This window comes from Pteropus alecto, unplaced genomic scaffold (genome assembly GCF_000325575.1).
Source record: "Pteropus alecto unplaced genomic scaffold, ASM32557v1 scaffold152, whole genome shotgun sequence".
Classification (NCBI taxonomy): Eukaryota; Metazoa; Chordata; class Mammalia; order Chiroptera; family Pteropodidae; genus Pteropus; species Pteropus alecto.
Genome location: NW_006432227.1, coordinates 12,161,697 through 12,185,458, shown reverse-complemented (window position 1 = coordinate 12,185,458; position 23,762 = coordinate 12,161,697). Strand labels below are relative to the sequence as shown.

The following is a 23,762-nucleotide window of genomic DNA, read 5'->3' as shown; positions in this document are numbered from 1 at the left end:
CGTGCCCCTAGTCCCCAGTCCAGGAGGCGTGCATCCCCACCTGGCTGCAGGGGGCGGTGGCAGGGGCAGATCCAGCCTTTGTCGCCCCCACAGCAGTAGGCAGGCTCTGCCAGCAAGGGCTATGATGGAAAAGTGGCTTTGGGGCAGGCAGCTTTCAGTGTCAAGTTATTAAATGGATTCTGACTTCACATTGGCTTGATTCACTGATGTGCTGTTCGAAATACCGTACTTAAGAGGTGAGGTAACGTATGCCTAGAACACCCCACACTTCCACAAGCCGCACCTCGAGCACACTTGCTCAAACACACAGTCTGAAAGGGGCAGAAGGAAAGCAATGTGCTCATGCCTCGGCGTCAGATGCGGAAAGTCTGCTGGACACTGAAGCCTTCTCAGGATGTGGACAGAGAACACAGGAACCCACAGCCACTGGCAAGACCTACGGGAAAGAGGCAAACGGATCCCTTATTTTAAAGAAAATATGCAGCTCTTTCAGGAATAATTTTGGGGGGAAACTATATTCATGGGGATTTGCACTGAGGCTTCTAAGAAACAGTATCTCTTTAATCTAGAAACACTCTCTGCTGAGGAGCGAAGTCAGTAAAGCTAAGACAGCGGCCCCAGCTTGCCTGGGATTTCGCCCAGGCAGCTAGAATGTTGCACAAGACACTCATTAGTGGTGACCTCAGCCCTAGAAGCCTTGAAAGGGTGAGGCAGGCAGCGGAACGTAACGGAACGGAAAGAGAGAAACCCTCATTGCCTCGTGTAAAAGCTGTGAGTGGGGATTTTCGGGGCTCAGTAGTAGGGTTTTTCTGCGTATTAACCTCATGCATTTAACTAGTTTTATGATAAAGGATAAATAAGTCTCCCTCCCCCCACCAAAAAACAAGTTCTTTTAAAGTAACAGGAACTCCCTTCAGGATAAAACAGCACTGACGGATTGCAGGACTCTGTGACCTTCTCTGATCCCTGTAATTGTGTAAGATAGTGGTGTAGTGTTGACTGGATATCGTGAATGGAAGATGACACGTGTGTCATCCAGAGCAGTGATATAGTATGGGGTACAGCAACCCTCTTGGAACTAGGGTTGGGGAGGAAATGGGCAGTGGGCCCCTACATGGTACATCAAGCTGATATGATTAAATTTGAAACAGGACAAACTGCTTGGGTGAATGGCAGATAGTCTGAAGTATAACAACGCATAGGGAAAATCTCTGTCATAAGCATGGCAGGATTCGAAATCATAAATAAACCCAGAAGACTAGTTGCTGCTCTTACTCGCCTGAAGATTCTCTAGAAATGCGGGTGCTCTGGCGCATTCCCCCCGCAGCCTTGCATTATCAAAAATTTCAAACTTGCAGCAAAGTCGAAAGCATCTTGAGTGTTTTTATTCAGATAAAATGAATAGCTGTGAGTTAGGTGTTTGAAGGGAGCTAAACTAGATGAATGTATTATTGAACAGAATTTCTTGGTACCCTGCATAAACTATAACAGTGCACGACGTCTCCATGGAGATCCAGTGGTCAGAGAAGAAGCCAGTTCTGAGCTGAGGGACAGAGCAGCCTGGCACCTTTGAATGACCTTGACTGGGGCAGTGAGGCCTGCCCAGGCAACAGAAATGTGCGCCTGGGACACTAGGACGTCTTCAGCAAGTGTTCCCTTACCCTCAAGTAGAAAGGAATGGTGTGTCCCCCCTTCATCGAATAAAAGTAAGGTCCTCGGAATTCTGATACGCGGAAGAAGGTCCATCTGCCAACAGTTTTCCCCTGTTTCCAGGAGAGCAGTCGCAGGACTAGGTCAACTTCATTCTATTTTTTTAATTGTTTTCCAATTATGCCGAAGCTGTTTCCATAACCTTAATAGGGAAAAGAGCAGAAACGTGGATGTCATAAGTTAGGTCTCCATCACGGCCACTTCTTTGAACCCCATCCAGAGTTCTCACTGAGAATTTAAATCTGACTGTGGGACGTGGGGCTGAAAGGTTCGACCCCGGGCTTAGTGGTCTTACTAAAAGAAGCGGCCTTCCCCGTGAGGCTGCAGCTCCCAGCGGGGGGCTGCGTGCGCCGGGCGCCGCTCTGTCTCCGTGGGTGACCCCGGGGTGCTGTCTGCTTGCGGTTCCAGGCGCAAATCTTGCGGTTAAAACTGGGTGAGGATGAAGTTTGGTAGATGTCACACTTTCTGGAGCTGTCCCCGCCACTCTCGCCCACGCCCTCGTCTCCAGGGAAGGCTGGGCAGGGTCGAGCGAGGAGACGCGACCGCCACGTTCGCAGTTTTGCCCAGAGCCGGTGTCGGAGGCAGCAGCCTGCGCCGTCTTTATCATTAGCTGTGCCCACAGGACGGTGTCTCCGTATTAAGAGGCTTCCGCAGGAAATGTTACTAGAGCTACATTTTTATAACACAAAGAATTAAAGTGACTCGATTTTACTCCACCTTAAAATCGCCACTATTTACTATTAAAAAAAAAAAAGCGTCTAGAGCCACACCGTTCAGTGCGATAGCCAGTCAGCACCTGTGGCTTTTGAAGTGCCTTCAAGTTAATTAAAATGTATTAATAAAATAATTTAAAAATAGAGTGACATTAAAATTCACATCTTTCGTCACTCACCTTTCAGAGGCTCAGCAGCAGCCTGGGCCAGTGGCCGCTGTACGGGACATGGCTGCAGAAAGTCGGTATGACAGGGCAGTGTTCGGAGTGAACCATAAATCTGATCACCTTATTTTATCTGTGACTTCAAGGGCCTCTAATCTGATAATAGCCAAAAATAAAGTAACAACCAACATTCACGTAGTTCCTTAAAATTCACAAAGCTCTTTAACTCGGAATCTCATTTCGTCTTTAAATCAGGTAGGTGAAGTAAATAGGGTTGGCGGTCTTGTCCTTATGTTCTATTTGGGGAGTGATTTGCCCATATTTCTAATTATTAATATTCTTACAAAATTTCACTTCCCCTAAATTATGGAAGTAACATTTATTATAAACATGACTTATTGTCTGGATAATTTTATCGAAAGTCTGGGTTGAAATTTAGATAAAAAGAAGAATAATAAAATGCTGAGGCAAATAATACCCATCCGATTGTTCCCCTTTTAATGTTTCACTTTATTAAAAGTGTAAGCTGAATTCTTGGCTTGTAGTAGAACAGAAACAAGATCCTCATGGAATAGAAAGGAATTGGAGTAAAGAAATAGATATATAATCAAAGGTATTCATAGAAACAGGTATAAGGTACTTAGAGTGATCACTTGGAGTGATCATTTTGGTTGAAATCGGACCTGCCCTCCCCAGTTTACCCTTTTGGAATCAGCAGAGCTGGGCTCACAGTCATAATGCCTCGTCCGTCCTGCGATTTCCCTGGACAGCAAGGGCAGCCCACGTCCCTGGGAGGCACAGGAGAAAGGATTGTGTTGGTTAAGACTTGGAGTAGAAATGATGGAATAAAAAGTAGGGTAGTGTTTTCTAGAAATGAAATCAGAAAATGAGTTAATTAGAAATAAGAAAGAAAAGAACCCTGAAGTTTGAAGTTATATATAGATTTTATATGTGTATCTAAAATCCAAGCAGTCTTAATTTTTCCAAAGAGGAGAAAATGCCTCTGGATAAGTATTTTCAAAGTTCACATTCTAGGAAGTTTCTGTCCCTTTGTCCCCTCATCCTGGCTAACCACCTGTGCTCAGCTGCCACTCCATCACCAGGTGGTGGCGGGGAGGGGTGAGGGGAGTGAGATTTACCAGCTGTGAGGATACCAGCTCTGGGCAGTGGGAGGCAAACAGGCCAGAGAGCTGAGCTGACCCCAGATCAGAAGCCCCCACTCTCAGCAGGTAGAGCTTAGTGGAATAAATCCTTATGAAAACAAATTCAAGCTCCCCTTTCAAAGCTTATCTGTTAGTCACTTTCCCCTCATCTGCATGGCTCAGTTTTGCAGACCAGCCGACCCAGACTCCTTTCATCTTATAGTCAGTCACCGTTGTACAAAGTCACCATTCTGTGCATGGAGGCCCCAGCTCTGAAGCCGGCTCCTGATCTGCATTCAGCGAGAAGCACTCTCCTGTCTTGACCCTCAGCCTGGCCAGATGCCGTGCACTCACATATTTTGGTCTACTTAGCATTTAAAGCACCAGGCACTACCCTGGCTGTTCTGATCTCACTGGAGTACAGTGGCCACCTTCTGTTGCTGTCATTTATGAGACACGGGACTCTGCTAAGAGATTCCCTCGGTGCTGCCATCCCAGACTGCATTGTTGTAGGTGGGAGTAGGGAGCATGTGTCCATGTGTCCGGTGGAATGTCGCAGAGTGGTCAGGAGATGTTAAGCAACATACCAGCGTCTCCTCTCCCATGTTCATAATGCACATTATTGTATTAAAAGTTCCTAAGAGGTTCTGTTCTGTAGGTTCCTGTGGACTTGATCCTGGATTTGACCCCAGCATGCCTTTGCTTTGTGGAAGACCTGCTAACGCCCTCTTCCTTGGCTGTGTGAATGCGATTGCTGCTCTGGCGGCATTGGGTGCTGAGCCTCTGGGTGTTCAGCCTTTCAGAAAGCATTCAAGTTCACTCTCTGGAATCCAGGGTTTCGGTCGCAGCAAGACAAAGATTATGCAGAAGTCCCCGCTAGACCGAGGCCAGGTTTATTTCCGTCACTGGGATGTGTTAACCCCGTAAGTTTAGACGTGCAGAATCCTTCCACAAAATTCCCTCGTGGCAAGCCGTCCTTCCCTATGTATTTAGAACCCAGCTCCATTTTTTCAGGTGAATATAATCAGTACCTTCTCAGGCTATGTTAAATTATAAGTAAGCTACTTTTACTACAGGCATATGTAAAACTTCTCAAATATTTCTCTTTTCTTTGCTTTAAAAATTGGAATTAAAACAAACATTTTAATATTCATTATGATACATTGATATATTAGTCTGTCACTTCTGCTTTTGTAAAATTATATAACTAAAACTTCACCTTGGTATATTAGAAGCATTTTAACCTCTTAAAAATATGCCGTAACCCTGTTTTGGGTGTTTTGTAGTGGCCAGTGTGTAGAAGCAATTAATTGCTGACATGACCTGATGATTTATTAATGATGGTTAACCTCAGTCAATTCGTATTTGAAAAAGGTTTACAGTAACTTAATAATTGGTGTTAAACGCAGTAATGTAAGAGAGTGAAGTAAAGATGAAGAATACTTAGCATCATACAACCTGACACATTCATAGAACACGCCTCCCCAGCCATACGGAGAAATATGCCTGAGTGTGAGTGGGGGGATGGGCGTAGAGCGATTTATTACTGTTTCTGTACTCCCGATGATGTTAGGAAGACACCGTGCTGGGGGCAGTGAGGATATTCCACGTGCTCATGTAGGTTTAGTCATGTTTGCGGAGAAATATGCCTGAGTGTGAGTGGGGGGATGGGGCGTAGAGCGATTTATTACCGTTTCTGTACTCCCGATGATGTTAGGAAGACACTGTGCTGGGGGCAGTGAGGATATTCCGCGTGCTCATGTAGGTTTAGTCATGTTCAAAGCCGTCAGAAACCGAATGCTATCAGATGACACCTAATGCCATACAAATTGGTTTCGAGCCCTAAGATTTGCATACAGATATCTTTCTGAGCCAACACGTTAATAATGAGATTTTTATAAACGACTGTTGCTTGGGTGACCTGTCTGTTTCGTTCCTAAACATGGCATAAGTACCTGAGAAGTTATCCTCATTTTTAAGAGAATCACCTCGTTCCCTTGTGTCAGGTCGGTGACCCCATTTCCAGTAGTCACCTTCTTGTTTCTTGCTCAGTAGAAAGATAATAAGGAACTGGAGTAAAAGGGGTGAAACCCGGGGAAATGTGTCCATGTCTATTTGACTTAATGGAATTAGCGTCTTTAACTGGGTGTTGTGTCGCTTGCCTTTGATACTTAACCGTGATGGGTGCTGATAGGCTGTCCCTAGGAAATTTGACAGTGGTTCCTCAGCTATTGATGAATCCTGGGGAAGCGGGGGTAGCAGTGGAGAAAACTGAGGTGAGGCTGGAATGGCAGGCAGCAGCCGGGGGTGGTGGCCTGCAGCTGACACTTCTTATTTACTGCAAAGTAGGGAAGACCTGAGTGATCCAGCTGCCTCCCTCAGCCTCCCCTTAGGCTCGGGGGCCACAGCGAGGTGTTCTGGGGCCTTCACTTGGTGTTCTTTTGATCTTGTGTGTACTTGCTTTTGAAAGTGTAGAAAAATGGGCCCCTTGCTCTTCCTGTGTTAGGTAAATGACTTCAGATGCCTCACCATTAGCATTTTAATGTGGGAGGGAAGCAGGAAGGCTGCAGGCAGCTCCCCTAGAAGCTGCACCTGGCTGTGTGTGTCTTGCCGAGACTGAGCGGAGCAGGTGGATGAGATGTCTGTGCCCTGTGCGCTAAGAGGATAGGGCAGTTGGAAACGTGAATTCAAACGTGGAATGGAAAATTTACCAGGACGCCCAGAACAGATGCTGCAAGGCAGAGTTGCTCCAGGTGTACTGCCAGACGTGGTCCAGAGTCACATGAGGCTGTCACTTCAACTGCAGGCGTCAGAGCCCAGCCCCAGTTCTGCTAGAACCTGAACTCAGGTGGAGTCCAGGAATCCAGTTTGAGAACTCAAAGCTGTTTGAGATAGATAGAGATCCAGCCATGCCATGTTCTTAGAATCTCTCTCGATTTCCGTTATTTCTAAACCACGTTACAAAACATCCACTTCTATAAATTGCCATTGATAGACATGATCTTTTCTTTTTTTGTGACCTTCCAAGTACATGAGCAACGTGGATTCGTGGTGTAAAGCCTGTGGCGAGGTGGACCTCCCCTCGGAGCTGCAGGACCTGGAGGACGCCATCCACCACCACCAGGGCGTCTACGAGCATGTCACCCTGGCGTATTCCGAGGTGAGTGGCCGGTGCTGCTTCCGTCGCTAAGCCACGTTACTATAATGTCATGGCCCAGAACACTGGGGGAAAAAAATGGAAGTTTTGGCTAGCCTAGAACAAACTTATGATTTTGAGCTAAATTACAATTTTATTGTCACTTTTGAACCCGAGTGGGGGGTAAAAGTGCGTGAAACAGGATGGCGGGCAGCGAGCCAACTCTTCACGGCCCTGTGACATTCGCCTGTACTCTGATCCGATAAATGGAATCAGTGTTTGCCTACGTCAGGAAGTGCGTGTTTGCGTGCCGTTCCGCCTAGCCAGACCCCACGGGATCTTCCTGAGTGAGACCGTCTAGAAGGAGGCAGCCCTGGGGCAGCCTCGCGCCCTGCGCTGCAGAGCACGTCGATTCCTCGAGCACGTCAGCGTACGCGCTGCTTCAGGAATCCTGTGTCATGTCTTCTTATTTGCGGGTAACTTATTTCTTTAATGTGTCCCTGTTTTATTTTCTGACACCTTCTTCCGTGTCATAAGGACTTTACGTAATCACTGTTTGATGCTCACAACTCTGGGGCACGTACCGTTATTCACCCGCCGTTACACAAGAGGCGACAGGGGCGCAGTGCCGGGCTGGCCCGAGCCAGGTCAGGAGCTGCAGGAGGTGGGGTGGGGCGGTGGGGACATGAGCCCAGGCGGGCCGTGCCGCATCACGCGCCGGGCACAGGGATGCCGACAGCTGTAGCAGGGTCGAGGCGTGTCCCTCTCGTCCAGGTCTTAGAGTCCCGTCTGGGAGTGGGTAGGACTTCGGCGCGTGCCTTCTCCATTCTCCTGGTCAGCGTCTGTAAGGATTATTACTGGGCGCTGCAGTAAGAAACGTTTCCAGCCTCTTCGAGTTCTGGGCGCTGAGTAACCGTTTAGTAAATATTTAAATCCGAGCCTTCCTCGATTTGAGCCACATCCGCTGGTGAAAGTTGTGGGGAAGAAATTGGCCATTTGCTTTTTAGTCTGGCACTTCCTGCTTCACCACACAGCGGTCACTCCCATGTCCTCGGGCCCAGGTCTCCTGACCCCTCAGTGCCCAAAGGCGAATTGAGCAGTTGCGTCAGGCACTGTGATGCCGTCCCGCGGTGCGGCCACAGCCCCTTCCACGGAAGCTGACACCTGCTTGTTTCTCTAGCCACCTTTTTCTTTCAAGCACTATTTCATGTCGTCCGTGGAATCGAAAAATAGTCATCTCTCATTATGCTTCTTAATTTTGCATCCAATGCTTATTTGGTGATTTGATTGTCTAGTTTATTAGGAACTATATAAGAGGTAGCTTTTTTTATAGTAAAAATAACAATTTAACAGGTCTGTAACTTTTTATTACACTGATTCACGAGGATTTCATGAGTTTCAGAAGAGCATTCAGCTCTTTCCCCTGCTAGTATACCTGCTGTGCGTTGTCGCATCTTGACCTGTGACACATGGTGTATGACCCTGTTATCCATGGCGGCCTAAGGAGGCCTTCACTCCTCTTACTGAGATTTTCCGGGGAGCTGCTTTTCGATTGCGGACGGCTGTGGGAGTCAGTAGTTCGCACACAAGGGGGTCGGCGGGAGCTGCTGTAGTCTCTGCCTGCACGGCCTGAGCTGGCCGGTGCCACCCTCCGGCCCAGCCGGCCAGTTCAGTCTGCCTCTTGCCCTGGACACTTCTAGCAGAGTACAGAATTTTCTTTCGTTATCCCTATAGTCTGGAAAAATGGGGCATCTTGACAAGGAAACTTATGTTTACCTATGGCGCAGTTTCGTTTGATTTTCAGTTGGCACTAATAAGTTAATTTGATGGCAGTCGAAATGGTTTCCCAGATCGGGGTGTTAAACCACAGTTTTTAGCCTAAAACATGTTTGCAAATGAGCCGGAAACCAAAGGAGTCAGTACTTTGAACTGGATGAACAGCAAAGACTTTCAGTAGAACAAAGTGAATTGTTTTTGCCTTTTTAATTATTGAAATTTTTAAATAGTTTCAGGCTACAGGACGGTGTTAGAACAGAGAGCTCCCACGTTCCGTCGACCCAGAGTGCCCGGTTTTTCGTATTTTACTACATTTGCTCCACCCTCTCCCTCCTTCCCTCCCTCCAGTCCTCACATCAGCACCAGTGCAAGACCATCCTGCCCATCGCCTCCCATGCACCCCTGGCCTTGCTGATCCCGGCCCCGGGCGCTGTCCAGCAGCCGCATCACTGTGCTGGGCACATCTCGTCGGCCTCCTTCACAGTGGGACATTTTCATTCTGTGGGGTGACCCTCAGCCTTCCTGCCCACCCAGTTTTCCCCATGGGCTGACTGGAGTCGAATGTCACAGCAGGGGCACAGGATGCAGACTCCTGCCGCAGCTGGTGATGTTAACCTTGACCGCTTGATGGGGTTGGTGTCGGCAGGATTCCTCCAACATGAAATCACCATCGTGAAGTTTGTCTCCGATGAGTATTTCGTGGGGAAGTATGCCGATGTCGCACAATGTCTGTTCCTCAGCAGAATTCTTTCCACGGCCTTGGCATCCGCCGGCGGTTCTTGCCCACATCAGCTGCCACTGTGACGGCTGTCCGATGATGGGCACTTACTTCGATCATTCCTTATATATTGATTAGGTGACCTTTTCTACCATAAGAAAGAGCTTTATTTTCCCATTCATTCACGCATTCACTCATTCACTCATTCATTATTTCAGTATAAATTTACGAAATCTTATTAAATTCAATGGGTTATAATCCAATACTCCATTTTGATCCCTAAGTTGTCCACATTTGGCCAGTGGGAGCCCGTGTGTGTGCGCGCGTGTGTGTGCACGTGTGTGTGCGCGCGTGTGTGTGTGCACGCGTGTGTGCGCCTGTGTGTGATACGTCCTCATTCGAGTATTACGTTTTAGCATAACAAGACGTTCCCAGGCTTCTCTAGTTCTTCCCCTGCCTCATCCCTGAGATGAGCCTTTTCACCAAGAAGTTCTGGTTCCTTGTGCTGCTGTGTGGTGTTTAAGAACCAAGATATGGGGGCTAAAGAGTGCTTGTTTGCTTGTGAGATGTCCACGCTTCTCGGCCCTCTGAGCAGACGGCGTCGGGATGTATGTCGATAGGCGTCCGTCCATCCCCAGCTACTACTACTGTGCCTGTCTGCGTCTGTCTCTGTTTTAATACCGCGTGTATTCGTACCAATATTTCCATTTCTAATCCGATACCTCGGGGTTCTTTCCAGCTTTTCCCACTCTGTTTGTAAATTCCTTCTCAGACAGCAAGGAAGCCGGTTCCCTTTATCCTCACGGTATTGACTGACTTGTGTACTCAGTATATTTGTTCAGACTTCTCAGTGTCCAGACCTTTCTGTCTGGCCTCTCTGCACCCCTCCCCCGCAACGTTCGTAGAAAGCCGGGCACCTCCACCCCTCCCCGCCTCAGACCCCGGCACCATTTTCTCCAAGCCAGGAGGGGAGAAAGAAGAAAGACGGGACGGGAAGGACCGCTCCTGTTTTTGACGTGATCCTCTTCTTTCCTAAATCAGTGGCGTTCTGACTTGAGTGTGCCAGTTAAAAGTGCAGCTTCTCATGCTCGGCCCCAGAGGTAATGAATCCCCATTTTCAATGGGCTTCCCTTAGTGACCGATGCGATGTTTTACAGACCTCACTGAGAGCGGCTCCTTCCCCTGTCCTAAAGGGCTGTGGGTCTTCTCTGGAGACTCATCCTACAGAAGTTCACTGAGCCCCTGCCATGGCTCCAGGGTCATTTAGGAGTAGGAATTTTATAAGCAAGGCTTGCTCTTCCTTTTTCTTTTCTTCCCTCCCTTCCCCCCACAATTTTTGTCTTTAAATCGTGTCTGTAGTTTCTAGTCCCTGATGGCGTAAGTTTGCAGTGAGAAACCTTTCCAGCACTTTTTTCCAAGACACAAACATCTGCTTTTCTGTGTTTTAATTAGACTTGTTGTTCCTGTTTGCGTTTCAGCAACAGGAGTATACCTGTGCCTCGTAAACATGCTCTTGCTTCAGCTTGCCAGGTGTGGGGCTCATGTTGTCTGATGTAGTTGATCGCAGGAGAGTGAGGCAATGTAAACATAAGCCCTAGTTTTAGAAACAGCATATAGAATGGTCATTTTTAACATTTTAAGGAAGCAAACTCATCGACTACTTTCTCAACAAACTAAATTCATACAAATGATTATCTCAGCATGCCCGCGCCATCCTAAACACCCAAACGCCAGGCACTTGAATTGCGAGTAAGACCGTGTGTGAGTGAGCGTCCACGCACCTGCTGGAGGTCTTGGTCGCCGCAGCCGTGGGCAGCAGTTCTCGGAGGAGAAAGGTGAAGCGCCGCGTTGGCCTGGGCCCGCACTGATCCAGTGTGACCTCGGGGATTTCGCTTCTGCATCAGTTTCTCAATTTAGCTTACTGACCTCCTGGGCCCTTCCACAGGCTCTCGTGAAATGACCGGTTCGCTGCCTGCAAAGCTGGTCCAGCTCCTTTTTAAAGGCACTGGACAAATGGGTGATGGTGTGATTAGTGTCAATTAGCATGTGAGAAAAACAAACAGCAAAAGGAGTCATCTCAATGGTAAACGTGTGTGTGGAAGCTGGTCTGCCTTGCTACAGAGTAACTTCTATGAAGCAGTTGTTTCGAAGCTTTATTAAGTATTGCAGCATTGCTGTGGATACACAGGACGCTGGAGTCAATGTTAGGCATAGCGTGAGACCCGACAGATGGTGCCCAGTCTCTCTCCCTCCCCCTAAACTCAGCTCGAGACTTTGCAAGGCCTTGATACATAGGAGCCAAAAAGGTCAAGCCCAGGTGGAATCTACAGAACATGTGTGTTCTCTGCACACATCTCACTTAAGTCACTGGGCTGCCCCAACAGGCTCCTGTTTCGGTCTTGTTTTGGTTTTTCCTTTCTGACAATCCCAGGTAGAGGTTTCGGAGAGGCAAGCATAGGTAGATTGATCTCGTTTTGAGTAAGAAACCTGATAACTGAAAGAAATAGGATGGACCTCTAGAGGCTGATTTCTAAGAACTCTGCCCAGAGAAAGAACAGTTGCAGAGAACAGCCAAACTCTGAAGGCGGGGATGGTGTAGCCCTCTTAACGGCAGGTGTAGCCTCCTTCCTCTGAGACCAGTGTTCACCTGTCTGGGGAAGGAGTGGCAGTCGCGGCTGCAGAATGAGCTGGGTACTCATATGCTGACCCTCCTTCACTTTCCTGCTTTGTAGGAACTTTGATTTGAGAACATAACACAAGAGCTGGAAAGGTCACTGGTGACTGCCCAGGCTTAGCACGGACGTGCTCCGCAGGCCACGGCGAGCCCAGCCCTGCAGAACTGATGATGTTGGTTTGGGTCAGTGCAAATAGTGCAGTTCATTACATAGAAGTTTTGAAGAAGGGCTGCCGTTTCTTTATGGTGGGCTGAGTGTAGTCAATTCTAACTATGCCTTGATTTTGTGTATCTGAATTATATCTTGGGAAGAACCTACTACTTTCAGACCTACATCACTACATTTGGACCTAGTCGACATATCATGGGTCATATTTGGTCTTTGGGTGGTGGTTTTTGCAATCGTCAGCACTAATCTCCAGCTATTATTCTCTTAGCTCGGAGCAACATTCTTACTTTGTGCAGCTGAAGAATATTCTTGCCAGAGACTCTTAGTGCTTATCCGAGTTAGTGGAGAACATAGAGATCAGGTACCAGAATGAGAATAGGCCAGTCTCTGTGAGGATTGTTGGAACATTTTTAAGGTGGCATACAGGAATCCAAGTGACAGATCTCACCTGCAGTTGTCATTAAAAGTAAACATTCAAGAACCAGACTATTGTTATAGACTTTAAACAGTTAATTTTTCTCTTAAATATTAGGAACAAGCCTACTTTTGTTATGGTAAACTTTTAAACTTTGATTTTTTTTCCTTTGGTTAGACTTGCATTTCTCTTAACTCATTTAAGTATTCGAGCATCTGAGTTCATATGTTTATAAAATGTTAATCTTTGTAAAATGTAACTTCCATTGCCATTCAAGTCCCCAAGCGTTTTATTTTAAGAACAAAGAGCAGAATAAAAAAATGACACAGTTCGATCTGTTCAAATATTACAGTGGAAATTCTGCTTTTTGATGATAAAGGTTGATTTACTGTTTTGCAGCTATTGTTCCCCTGTGGGACAGGGTTTCACTGCCTAAAAGCTACAAACATTTTTAGACAAAACATATAACTTAAGCAAATTCATTCGCCTGGTCCTAAGAAATTCAAAGCTGCATCATATGCTTTTCAATCTCTTAATAATTTTCTTCTGGCTATTCTGTACCATTTAAAAAAATCTTTATTTCCAAACAATGGGACAGGAGTCTTCATAAAATTCTAGCATACTTACAAAGACAAAGATATTTTGCTAAAATTACTAAAATACATACATATGTCCTTTACGTGCTTGAATAATACCTTTCAAGTTGACAAATCTAAAAAAGCTAGACTGAAATAAAATAGGATCATTTCTGAAAAGTTCACTGGAGAAATGTGATATCTGAGCATGCCCTTTGGGGTTGCATGCTGTCTGGTCTTGGTGGATGTGAGAGTCGTTTTCTTGCCCAGAATCTTTATGCTACTTCTGCTGCCACAGTCTCTACCACGAAGTGACAGTACCGCCAGTGGCACCAACAGAGACACCTTAATTCCTGCCTTGGAGTTCCAGGAAGGCAAAGCTTTGCTTAATGAGTTGTCTTATGTTAAGGAATTTGTTCGCAGCCATCCTCCCCCCTCCCCCATGAGCAAGCATGGTGTCCTAACCCAGTAATAATATCTGCTCTCCATCTCTGCTAAACAGTTACAAAGACATCCAAGGAAAAACATAATCATTGTAATATTCTTGCTGAGATTATTTATTCCTTCTCAGTAGTAGATTATGAATGATGTTACATAAATGCCTTTGGAGACTTGGTGAGGGCTGAGGACCCATTTGTCATCTTGTATTGCTGTTCTAACATCCAAAACAATGACTTAAGATAAAAGTTTGCTTTCTGCCAGTGCTGGCATTCCAGGGCTGATGTGCTAGCTCTGGCAGTAAGAGGATTTTTGGATCCTTTCGTCTTTTTGGTTGGCCTCTTTTAGCAGGTGGGCTGCCGTCCTTAAGGCTATCTCAAGGTCATTAATAACTGCTGAAGCACCAGCCATCTCCACTAAGTTCTTGGCATTAGGGAGGGGAAAGAGGCAAAGGGGAATGAGCCTGCTCAGCCTCCTAAACAGTTACTTTCCGGGAAGCCCCCTTCAGCATCTTTTACTTCTATATATTGGCCACTTCTATTTGTAAGCAAAGCTGAGAAATGAGTTTTACAGCTGTGGTATTACTGTTCCTGAACATAGGGGTTTGGCTATCAAGGAGGGGCTAGTGGACTATGAGGAGGCAGCTGTCGGTTTCTGCCACACCTTCTAATCTATATCTGACACATGTTCACCAAACCATATGCTCTGGTGTACATTTCCTGACTTCTGTACATTTTAAGGAGTAAGACGTAGACCAGATGTTTGTAAGGAATTCTTTCTAGGCTCTGTACACAATAAATGCGTGAGTCGGAGTACTGGTTCTCAGTCCTAAGAGATACTGCACCCCCATTGCTTCACAAAATGTTTATGATGCCTGCTGCAATAAAACGGATGGATAATAATGTATCATGTGAAGTTTACATATGTACATCTATATAAATTACATGTTTGCTACATAGAAATTAGAGACAAAAGGTGATTATGATAAAATGTGTTTCAATTCGTAAATGCCTAAGTTACATGGACACTAGGAGAGAAAAAATTAGATATTCAGATGCTGACCATATATGTGAAACCATCGTGAGTATGGCAGCTACAGATGCAGACCGGACGTGTGGTGGATTGGTGACTTGTACTGAGCATGGTATTATCATGCTGATATTGTGCAAAAGCAACTCCTGTAAAGTTCTAAGGAAAACCAAGCACTGCATTGCTTTGGTAATTGGTAAATGGTAATTGCCTTCCCAGAAAAATCAGTGTATGTTATAAATAGGCAAGAAAAAGAAAAAAAAATAAACAATAACAACTGTATGTTTACATGTTAAATAGAGCCTTTCTGAGATAATTACAAAAAGCAGGACATTTATTTTAAGGTATTATCCTGCCTCTCTGAATCCATCACTGTGAGTCCCTCCCCCAGGTCACTCACTGGCTGCCCACTCAAGTTCCAGGAACTTCTGGGGCAACTCCCTGCTTTCGAAGACTTACATTCCCATTCTTTTTGTTTCCACGTGTGCCTGACCCGGGCTCAGTGGTCCAGGTGGTCCTTTTTTTACCTGTTTTGTTTGGTTACGTCTGCCTGGCTTGTTTTCACTTAAGTTTTACCATCTTGGTGTGGTGGATCAATTTTAATCTATGAAGGCTGATAGCCAGCCTTCATAAGGAGCAGTCAGCACTTTGAACAAAGATCTTGAAAGCAGTTATTGGGAAAAAATGTTACATTCCAGCACGACTTAACGCAGCAAGAGGATTAAAGGAAGAGATTAGAAAATTCCACACTCTCTCGCTTGCAGCCAGATCTGGGTTGCTAGAGGCTTCCCGCGCTAGCCTGTGCCTCCTTATCCGGAGGGCCTGCCCCTGAACCCTGTTCTGTAACAAGGCTCCTGTTCGCTCCTCCTTTGGGTGGAAAGCCGAGGTTCTAAGATTTAGAAGCGTCTGAACGCTGAAATCTCAGCGACGCGGCCTCAAGCCCTGGAATCACACAACCCAGTTACTGTACGGGTCACGTGCCCTTTTTATTGTCTGATCAGGGCACATTTTTTTCTACCACATCTGGCGTAAACGTTCCTAAGTCTTAAGAATCACGTAAAATGAAAAATCCATAATGCTTTTCTTTCCGTATCTCTCCCTCTTCCTTCGGTTAGTCCGCACGCTTTCATTTAATTGCGCTTCGATCGTTAACTGCCATCATATGAGCTGACATCTCTTTTAGAAGATGATGATGCTTTAATTAACATTACTTTTTTAAGTTAATGAACCAAATAAAATGGCATTTAAATTTTTCTTTTTATTCTGTGAAGTAATGTTGTATGCAACTATGTCAGAGTGTTTATGGACATATTCCTTGCCTGGTGCTGAATTGCTGATTTTTTTTAAACTGAGGTTTCAAGATTCAGCATCAAAATTCGCTCCACTGTGATCGTTGTATTCTAACGTAACATCTCAAGAGAAAGTAATTACTTTATAAATTTAATTCACAGATATCCCAGCAGTGCAATTTTATACCAGCTGACATGTCATTTAAGGCAAAATACTATGTTTATTCATTAAGAGTAGCATCTACTACAGTGTTTTATGATAATGAATGTTCTTTTAACTCGGTGTTTTACCACATTTGTTTTCGAGGTGTCGTTGGATAACTAACTGATGGATTTGATTTTAATGTTATTTTGTTCTTTATTAAATATAGCTCTGAGCGTAGAACCGCGGTTTGTGATTGTGAGTGTGAGTGTGCGTACATGCGCGTGTGTGCGCCCATGTGTGTCTGCAGCGTGGCCGGGGTACAGCCACAGATCTGGGATGATCTCTCGTTGATAACCGCTCGTCCGTTTTCCGGGCAGGTGAGCCAGGACGGGAAGTCACTCCTTGACAAGCTCCAGCGGCCCTTGACTCCCGGCAGCTCCGATTCCCTGACGGCCTCCGCCAACTACTCCAAGGCCGTGCACCACGTCCTCGATGTCATCCACGAGGTGCTGCACCACCAGCGGCAGCTCGAGAACATCTGGCAGCACCGCAAGGTCCGGCTGCACCAGCGGCTGCAGCTGTGTGTCTTCCAGCAGGATGCAGCGCTCGTCCAGCGGGGGGCGATCTGGAGTTAGAGTCCGGGCGGGGGGAGCGCCCGTCACACCCGCCTTCGCTGTGCTGGTGGAGAGAGTGGAAGACGAAGATAGGAGAGAGAAAACACACACGGCCTCTTTGGTCACCGTGCGGGGGAGGCAGGGCTCCGAGAACCCGCCTCAGGCTGCTCTCGGCCACGCACTAGCTCGTGCGCGGGGAACGCGTGAGATGATCCTGGGCCTTAACTGGGACTCTGAGTTTTCGTCTTGAAACAGGTCATTCGCAGTTATGTTTATTTATGAGAATAATGGCAGCGGTGCTTACACTGGGGTGTCGTTATAATGTAGGTCTGTCCGCTGTCCGATGACTCCAGCAATGAGCTAATCGTGCCTCTTTCCATCTGGTAGGTAGTGCAGTCCATGGAGCACAGTAGGGGCGTAATAAACAGCTGTCTGATTGATGAAAAGTGGCTCTTCATTCGTAAGCAGTTGACATCCCTTTTTCTGTTGTTGTTGTTATAAGAATAAGAGTAAGCCCAGGTCCCATACTGTTTGTCTCCTTATTATGGAGTAAGGACGTTTGTCCTGCGACCAGGGTTTTAAGGATTAAAACGGGGGGCGTATAAAATATGATACAGTTTTAGTGATAAATAAGATAATAGTTGTGTCCTTGCTCTAAAAGAGAGGGAAAAGCAAGGGCGTGACTGAGGCATCACCTCGGGGGTAAGGAGTTCTGGGGGTGCAGGGATGCTCCTGGCAGCGAGGCCGCTGACGTGAAGCCACAGTGCTGGGTCTGGAACAAAGCCACTCTTCCCCCTGGGCGTCCAGGAGCCCAGGTGGTTGTTCGGACACGTAGGAACTCAGCTTTCACTCTCTACCCCCCTCCTCCCGACTAGCCTCATCGGAAGGTGAGTGGGTTTTCTACTGAGTGGGCTGAGGCTGTGGAAAGTCAGGCCACATTCTGATAAACACATAGGTTCTCCACTGGTTATTGGCCATTATTCCTCCCGCAGCAGGATCTGGTGAGTTCAGAATACTTTTAATCGTGGCATAGTTTTTAATTTTCACGACAGCGTTTTGATTCTACTTCTGGTTTTTGCGTTCTCTGAAGATTGCATGTACAGAATGCTTTAGGGACGATGATTTTGACGTGATTCATGCTTCTTTGCAATGTTGTTTTAGTCAAAGGAGTTAATTGCCAGAGAAAGAATATAAAGCAAGGAGCGAAAGGGGGGCAGGGTCAAAGCCCAGGAGTTAGAACTGAAGTCGTAAGGTTGAAAGCATGATTACTGTTTTTCCTTGGTGTCCAGAAACTTTCATAAACCGTGAACTGTTAGTAGTTTAAATGTAATTATTAAAGGGTTTTCCTGCCCACCTCAGTCCTTTGATCAAGTGTCTATCACCCATCCCTGGACGACACACATTCTGAACTTGTGTCTGAAGCAGCAGCTGCAGGTCCCCCTTTAAATTTCCTTGGGGCCCCTTTCACATAAGAATAACCCCGTTCACTGGACCGTTTTGTCTGGGAGGCTTGAGCAGAGGAGCCTATGGCAATAGGCTGCGGGGCATAGCCATCTCATTTAGTGCCAAATACTTAATGCGTTTGAATTGGAAAATAGCAGACATCAATTTTTGTATGTAAAAAGGTAATTATGACAATAAGGAGGCCAGTTCTTTAAGCTAGCTTTTTTCCTCAAGAACGTAGGTTGGGTGGATGTCTGCAGGAGAAGATGTTTGCAGTGCACAGTGCATACAGGGTCCTGTTAGCATTCCACAGAAAACAGGTGATTGCTCTTTAAGGGAAAGGTTTTGTTGATTAAGTGATCAGAAATGGTTTAGACTTGTTATGCAAACAGGAAATTGTTCTTTGGCTGGACTTGGGAAGCAAGGAGCAAAGTTGATAAGATGAAGCAAAGCGAACATGACCTCAAAAGAATCCATGCGAACCAAGAATGTGTTTCTGAAACTCAAGAAATTACAACACGTGGACATTTTTGCCATATTGAGCATGAAGTAGGAGAGGTTAGCTGAGAATAAATGAGGGAAAACATAGTAGTACTTTAGAAAGACATCAGCGGAAGATAAACGTGTAAATACAAAAACATAATAAGCCAACTAGAGATCCCGCAGGTGATTTTGGTTTGGTGGTTCGGGGTGATTACACGGCATCTGTAGATGCCATGGAGAAAAGAGAAAAGCAGCTCACCACACGATAGGTTTGGAATGAGGACGTTTCCATGAGAACAGCCCTCAGAAGCGTGTGCACGCGTCTGTGGACAGCGAAAGGTGCGTGGCTGTTAACGGTGTCTACCTGCTGTGGAGGGCGCGGGGCAGGGAGGGCTGCGGCATGGCGATTGGTTTTTGAAACGCTAGTAATTTTGTTTTAGTGGGTAATTTTTCCATAACAAGCAAAGGCAATGTCATGATTTCTATGCGGAGGTGGTTTCGGGTGGGGAGTCAGGAGCTGTGGTGTGGGGCCAGGTGAAGCTACTTCGCATAGCACTTGGCACTTGTCCAGATCAAAGGATGGGCTTGGGGAGTGGGAAATTGGCCCAAATACGCATGCTAGCTACTTAACCATTGTTAACGTAAAAATAAAATCAAGACTGCGTCATATTTTTTAATCATCAAAGAGTACACGTCGTCCCATCACGTTATGTTTTCTGGTAGAGCAGCCCCCCAGCAGATGTGTGGTTGAATTAACGAACACTTGGGTTACTGTTAGGCGGTGTTTTTCAGTTTAGAGTGTGCTTTAGTTTAGCAAAACAGGATCGTTTATTTTTGCTGTACTTGGCCACGTGGGATGATAGTCTGTAAGTGATCCATGTCAGGAAGCTATTAAACTTGCTTTCCTGCTCACCTGTTCAGTTACCTGCCTCTTGAATGGGTGGGATCTAGTTACCCCCGCATGTCGGGTGAGGTGAATGAGCCTTGGAAGTCTGCACTGTGCGGGGCTGACTCCCCCAAAACAAGCTCAGGCAAGGAGATCTCCTAAAAAAGCCCTCAGCTTCCCCAGTGTGTGTGTGTGTGTCATCTCCACTGAGTTAGCTCTGGAAGAACTTTCTCCAGGTTGATGTTTGCGCCATTAACTAACATTCCGAAAAGATGGTCAAGAACATTCAGTCCATTCTCGGTTCTTTTCATCCACACTTCACTTCTCCCCACCCCCAGATATCTTAATGTGTGACATTCAAAGTTCCTTTGCTCAAGGAATTGTGATCTAGTAAGAGTAGATGATTTAGTAGTCTCGTAAATTAGACCATAACACGCTCAGATTTATCATTTATGTCTTTGGCTGTTGTCAAGTATAATCTTCGTAAAGAATCTGTTTGGCATGCCTATCAAGGTGCTGCCCAGAATGAGGGAGTAAATAGAACCAGCTACCCTCATCTGTGATCTGCCTCCCTTGTGCCTGCACTGTAAGGGGACAGCTCTGTGCTTCAGCAACTCATGCAGATTCGGGGATTCCTGAGAGCTTTGTCTGTATTCTTCTCAAACATCAAGGGCCTAGTATAGAAGGAAATATAGAGCCTTGTAGTAGAGGTGCACATAACACCAGGGAAATCTTCGTGGGAGAGGCAGAGTTTGAGTAGAAGGGCAGGGTCAGCAGGTGGAGGAGTGGGCAACAGGAAGTGCAAGCAGAGCAGAGACACCACAGGGCAGGGCCTGTCCAGGAAGCCGCTCCTGTGGGCAGAACGGAGACGTGGGGAGGCATGAGCTAGTGCTGGAAAGGGGACCTCCACGACGAAGGCTTGGGCCTTGTTTCTGTAAGATTTAGGACACCATTGCAGGGACGCAGTGAACCTCGACTGAGTGCGGCGGATTGGTGCCAGGGCCTGGAGTGACTCGTGAATGGCTCTGAGGGCCACGTGAGGGGACATCTGTATGGCACCGAGCTCGTCTTGGTGCTTTGCAGGTGCTCACTAACGTGGATCTTTCCTCTCTGCTTTCCCGGCCGCAGCACATCGAGTTCAGACTGTGCAGGGCCTGCATGCAGAGCATTTTGACTCGACGCTGTGGGCAGCCGGGTGGGGGTGGCAGTGGATGACAGATGCTGCTCGGCTTAGATTGCTCTGGTTGCAGTGTAACGGATGCAGTGCGAGGAGCCACACTGGGGGCGAGAGAGGTGGGTGGATGGCATTCCCGTCGTGGACATCCACGCGAGTCATGGAGAGGTCTTAGCAGAAATGTGAGGTCCACGGGGCAGCCATCTGTGTTTTTTATTCCCTGGTGTGTCTCAGGTGTCTGGGATAGTAGATGATCAGTATTTTTTGAGTGAATAAACGAACAGATGAAGAAAGTTAAGGCATTCCCCAATTTTGCTAAAAGTTTCTTTTGGGTGAAAAGTTTCTTCATTTATTCTGGAATGGAGAAGGGTTGGCCTTATATTGGAATCAAGTAATCCACCTAGGGCATCTGCCTGAGGAGCTTTGATCGATACTGGGGGGTTGGGGGCGGCTGAGGAAGGAAGGGATAATTTTGGTGCATGGGAATTTCGCAAGTGTGAATAGATCTTTAAAACATTAAAGACTTGAATGCAAAGTGAGAGTCTTAAATGCCTAGTTCCTGCAGGAGAGGGAAGTCAGGAGGACATGCCAGAGAGACAAAGAAACGGGTTTCGGGGCTACAGAGAAGTGATTTCACAGGTTTACCTTGGGTCCTGGGCTGCTGTCCTCTGCCAGCAAAAGCCATCTGTCTCCCCGTGATATCTGCCTCAGGCGCTGGGTTGGCATCACCTACCCTGGACTTAGCTCTTAAGTGAAGGTTCCTGAACTTCATTTGCCCTTTGTTTATTAATATAAATCAGGAGGGTAGATTTTTCTCATCTCACTCACCAGAACCATTCTGTAGCGCTCGCTGTGTAACATTCTCCTCAGTTTCCATTCCCACAAGAATGGTTAGAGGATCGTATCTTTTCTGAGAGTTGCTCGGAGTTAGGAAAGTGGAGGGCACGTGTTTGGGACCGAGAACCTGCTAAGAGCAGACAGGCTAACCGCGGATCTTATGGTGAATTTAGAGTCAGCTTTAATTACCTTTTATCCTAGTGAACCCAGAAGACACTTGGCTGCCAGATACACTTGGCTGTCAGAGTCATCTTAGTAACCACAGCCTGGAAAAAGCTGAAAGTTCACCGGTGGAAGTTAAAAGGGCTGGGAAATGGATGAATCTCTACCCCAAAGCAGACACAGTACAAGCGTGCAGGGTGTGTGCGCTGGCACTGTGAGCCGGTAGCACCGGACACGGGAGCCCAGGGTTCTGAGGTAAATCAGAAGTGACCAGAAAACTGAGGCCATCAAGCCCTCGAGGACACACATGCCTCCAGAGCCAGGGTGACCAGGAGTGGGCAGAGCCAAGAACAAACCCAAGCAGCTTGGGACCCCTTCTTACTGAGTGTCATGCACATTGCCAGGTCCCCCAAGAGGAAAGTGCCAGGGGATTAGCTGGCAGGGAAGATTTCATGCGTGCACATATCCGGCCTGCGTATATACACATACTTGTATGGTTCGTTAAATAGACTTAATCTGTAATAACTTTAGTTTCCCAGATAATGTTATCTGGACCTATGAACATTTTCTTTGGATAACTTTATTTTACATTTATTTCCAAACTGAGAATGATAAAATATTTTTTTTCACTCGATGGTTTCATTTTAGTTTTTAAATGGCCGAGTTATAAATCCCGCTACTTTACCGTAATTTCATAGTTTTTGATGCGTTATCTGCAGTAACGTTGTGACAACTCCATACTGAGAATTGACAGACAATTCTTAGAACAAATTTATCATATTTTGTCTTTAGGTCAATAATAAATGTTTGGAAGTTGCCTAAATATTCCCACTCTGAGCTATTTCATTCCATCAGGAAAATACAGGGTTTTTTCCTCCCTTTAAAAAAAAATTAAATACCAAAATAACTACATTTAAATAAATAACGTTACGATGAGGACATTTAAAAAAAGTCAGGCCAAATCGCGCTTTCTGTTGTCCCGGCCGCACAGCCCTGCTCCCCGCAGGACGCCCCGGAAAGGCGAGCGGTCTTGTCCTGGAGGAGTGTGGCCGGGCGTGGCCGAGGCCGTGGGGGCCCCGTGGGGGGCCCTGCTTCTTGTGCGGTGGAGTCAGTCCTGAAAGGTTGAGGGGAACGAGATGCATAGTTTGTCAAAGTTTAGAAAATGACTAAAAGGATTAATTCGTGTTGGCAGAGCGATACTTCTGCTGGGGTTTCCTGGGAGTAGCCAACGTGGAACTGTTTGTGTGAATAACAACCTGCCTGCTTTTCTTCTTTTCTCTCTCTCCCTTCCTGAGCTTTTCGGTTTTCCTTCAATTTCATGTGCTTATGTATTTAAAACTAGGGTAACAAACAGGAGAACCGGTGATTTATATATGTCGAGGAGGTAGACGGATGAATGGATGGATGATGTAGAATTTTAGAAGCCTGTTTGCCCCTTGCAGAGCCCTTCTTCAGGTTTCGCCTGTTCCCTTCAAACCAGGAAGGGGCATGAGGTGACACTTCATGTGCTCATGTGTTCGTGAAGCAGAAGTAGCTCTTGCAGTGCAGGGCATTTAGGTTCTGTATCATACATTCGCTGAGTGGGACTTGACGGAGGATTCTGGAGGTTTTGTGTTTTTGGATAGCTCCTTTTTCCCAGTGAGCATTATTAGGCTTAGTATACTTTGGAATCTTCTAGAAACCATTTAAAAAAGATCTTTCCATACTAAGAATAATTATGTATATTTTTAGAACAAAACTTAATTTTACTTTTGAAGTACAGTGAATGAAGAAACAGAGAGTTCTAGGCTCCAGCAGAGAGAGAAAAAGAAAAGTGGGGGCCGGGGTGGGGAACCATCCTTACCGTCAGGCAGCGGAGAATGGCGGACCCTCTTCTTCCCTCAGATGTGCATGAATTGTATGTCTGTTTCTCTTCACTGCAAGAGTTATGCCGTGCACATCGTAGAATGCAGAGCCCCTGCAATCGTGTCAGGCCAAGCCCCTCATTTTCCGGGTGGTAAAACCGAGCCTCGAAAAAGTCACGTGACTTGGCCGAGGCTCCCAGAAGTCTTGTGGATTTTTAACTGCTTC

General features: G+C 46.4%; 1 protein-coding gene across 1 annotated transcript in view; it reads left to right on the top strand.

Moving 5' to 3' along the window:
• The window catches only part of TRIO (trio Rho guanine nucleotide exchange factor), a gene marked incomplete at its 5' end in the record, with an annotated part of 308,650 nt that overhangs the window by 124,612 nt on the left and 160,276 nt on the right, over positions 1 to 23,762 (top strand). The window contains 2 exons of the mRNA XM_025043545.1: positions 6,758 to 6,889; positions 16,471 to 16,701. Of these exons, the coding sequence (XP_024899313.1) occupies positions 6,758 to 6,889; positions 16,471 to 16,701 (363 nt within the window). The remainder of the gene's footprint in view (positions 1 to 6,757; positions 6,890 to 16,470; positions 16,702 to 23,762) is intronic.